The 2,986-nt window shown below is 51.0% G+C and overlaps 1 gene segment (V, D, J or C); it reads left to right on the forward strand.

Annotated features, from left to right (window-relative positions):
* Nucleotides 1-1,395: 1,395 nt before the first annotated feature.
* Nucleotides 1,396-2,432, forward strand: LOC137143395 (immunoglobulin heavy variable 4-61-like). The segment is given in 2 exon segments: nucleotides 1,396-1,447; nucleotides 2,071-2,432. Coding segments are annotated over 2 exon segments (414 nt in total).
* The last annotated feature ends 554 nt before the right edge of the window (nucleotides 2,433-2,986 follow it).

Genomic DNA, 2,986 nt, shown 5'->3' on the forward strand with positions numbered 1-2,986 from the left:
ACAAAACCCAGAGGATGCCCAGTTCCCTCCCTTTTCGCTAACGCAGTTTCTCGGTCTCGGCTGCCTCAGACCAGCCTCTCTCTCCCCGCAGCTCTGGCTCCTTCCCTGTCAGAGGCTCCCAGGACAGTCTCACTTCTCGTGACATCGCTTTTGGACTTGACCCTTCTTAACTGTGCACTGCAACTGCTGCAGAACTGGTGGGACCCCCTGCCCCAAAAAAAGGGCTTGGAAAACCCTTTGATTTCTCCTGAGCGGCTCCCAAGGACTTGACCAGCCACAAGGCATGAGGAGGGTGTGACAGAGACTTGAGCCACCAAACAGAACTGCTAAGATACAGGTCTGTCAGCTTCACCCCTCTGAGCCAAACCACATGCAAATCCCTGCCCCAGGGATGTCTCTTTAAACACAAGCCCCTGATCCTGGGACCCTCAGTCCCACCCCCGACACACAACTGGCAGTTCCTATCTTTTGGAGAGTTCCCCTCCCCTGTACCGGCTCAAGGCATAAACAGACTAAGGAATATTCCTGTTTATGGCCCTCCTTTGGCTACTGTTCCTCGGTACATGAAAACGAGAATGAAATTGCTCCTGCTTTTCCTCCCCCTGTTCTCTGACCTCAGCTGGAAGTGTCTGTGGGACCCTGGGGGAATTAGGGAAACACACTCACACTCCATTCAGTGGCTAATTCATTCCTCACTCCATTTTCCTTTTCTCAGGTGTCCTCTCGCAAGTGCAGCTGCTCCAGTCCGGCCCTGTGGTGGTGAAGGCCGGAGAAACCCTCACGCTGACCTGTGCTGTCTCGGGTGCATACCTCGCCGACAGCAGTTCCGGCTGGCACTGGTTCCGGAAGCCGCTTGGGAGAGGGCTGCAGTGGATGGGATATGTATATGAAACCACTTCTATGTATGTTTTTAGCAGCGCGGGTACAGGCTCCGCCACATCTCTGCAGGGCCGAATCACCATTGCTGCAGATTCCTCCAAGAACCAGATTTCCATGCAGCTCCGTTCCCTGACAGCTGCAGACACAGCCATGTATTACTGTGCTGAAGAGACACAGTGCAAAGCAAGGCCGGTGCAAAAAGAGGAAGTGGTTTCAAACTAGCATTGAGATCTGGTCTACACGCCACTTTTGTACCTCTATAATTACTAGGGTTAGGAGTGTAATTACCCATCATGTGTTACCCATGGAGCTATACCAGGACAACCCATTGGGTGGATGTAGTGGTAGAAGTAGGAGGGTGCCTTGTACCACAGCAGTTTATGCCCCTTCTCCAATGAGTCGTTAGCAAGCACTTTCTCTGATTTATCATCATGGTATTTGGTGTCCGAGGGACAGGGCAGAGTTTACGATCCAGAAGATTGATTGTCCCTGGTTCTTTCCGGTCCTTTCACAAGGATGTCCGAAATTCACTCCTACCAAGCCAGACTGGACACTTTACAAAATAGTGGTAATGAGTTTCTGGGCTTCTCTGACCTGTTCCCGCTGACCCTGTGAAACAAAACCGGGGGGGGGGGGCGGGGTGAGGGGGAGTGTCACAAAAACAAAATGAGTTTCTGCTTATGTGCACTCTTTATATTGCTCACATATTCCCACTACATTTCTCAGTAGCCAGTCGTGGATGGTTGGATTCATTGACCCTCTTGTAAGACACATGAAACTCAGTGGAAAGCCTTTCATAAAGTTCAGTGACCCCTCCATCTCAGCCAAGACTTAATGAAGATGTGCTTCTGGCCACTCCACCAGACAATACTCCCTACCTAGACATCTGCCTGGCACTTTATACCCACTGGGTGAAACCCACATGCAAATCCCTTGCTGGAGGGTTCCTGTTTAAATACAAACCCCAGGTTCTACGGCCCTCAGTCTCTCCCCACACGCAGAACTGCCTTGTCTCACCTGCTGGGGAGTTTCCCTCATTGCATGGAAACAAGAATGAAAACTCTGTTCCTTTTCCTTTCCCTGATATCTGCCCCCACATGTAAGTGTCCAGAGACAGTGGGGGAATTAGGGACAGAACCACAAATTCGTTCAGTGCCTAATTCATTCCTTGCTTTGTTTTCCCTTTTCTAGGTGTCCTCACTCAGGTGCAGCTGGTCCAGTCTGGCCCAGGAGTCGTGAAGCCCGGAGAGACCCTCACACTCACCTGTGCTGTCTCGGGTGTCTCCATCTCTGACAGCAGCTACGCTTGGAACTGGATCCGGCAGCCCCCCGGGAAAGGGCTGGGGTGGATGGGATACATATATACTGGAAGCACCAACTACGAGCCTTCCCTCCAAAGCCGAATCACCATCACCGCCGACTCCTCCAAGAACCAGTTCTCCCTGCAGCTCCGCTCCATGGCAGCTGCAGACACGGCCACCTATTACTGCGCCAGAGACAAAGTGACACAGAGCAAAGCAGGGACTGGTACAAAAAGGGGAAGGAATTTCTAAGCAGGCTAGTGAGGCCTGAGAAGCAGGGATAGCTGACCCCCCAGAGACACAGACATGCACAGTAGGTCGAATATAAAAAACCTACAGACTAATAGAGATCTTTTAAAAATGCCTCCAGCAGCCACCCAGTTTCTCTGGGCTCCATTTACAGGAATCTTGCTAAAATTACGTTTCTAGAGGCAGAGCGAGACAACAGGATCTTTCCACTAGAGAGAAGTAAAGGGACATCCTCTGTTTTCCCTTTCATATCCTGCATGTTAAAGAAGAGCTGGGCAGTGCCCCGTGGGGGATGCAGCGTTTTGGCCCCCTGGAAAGAAGTCTGTGCTCCAACATTGTACCCTTTAATGTAGTCGGTTTAGTCCAGCTGCTGAAAGTTTGTCTTTTGCAGCTTTCATCTCATCTTCCAGCAAAAAGGAGCAAAGATGATTGTGAGCTGCAGACACAACATGACCTTCGAGCCCTGCCAAGAAACCATCCCCTCTTTCTATATGTGGGTGATGAGTCGAGGGCTTAGGCCTTTCTGTTGATAAAAAGGGGACACCTCATTCCAAGAG

This window comes from Emydura macquarii, unplaced genomic scaffold, assembly GCF_026122565.2.
Source record: "Emydura macquarii macquarii isolate MOO-44397 ecotype Brisbane River unplaced genomic scaffold, CSIRO-AGI_Emac_v2 contig_3322, whole genome shotgun sequence".
NCBI classification, from domain to species: domain Eukaryota; kingdom Metazoa; phylum Chordata; order Testudines; family Chelidae; genus Emydura; species Emydura macquarii.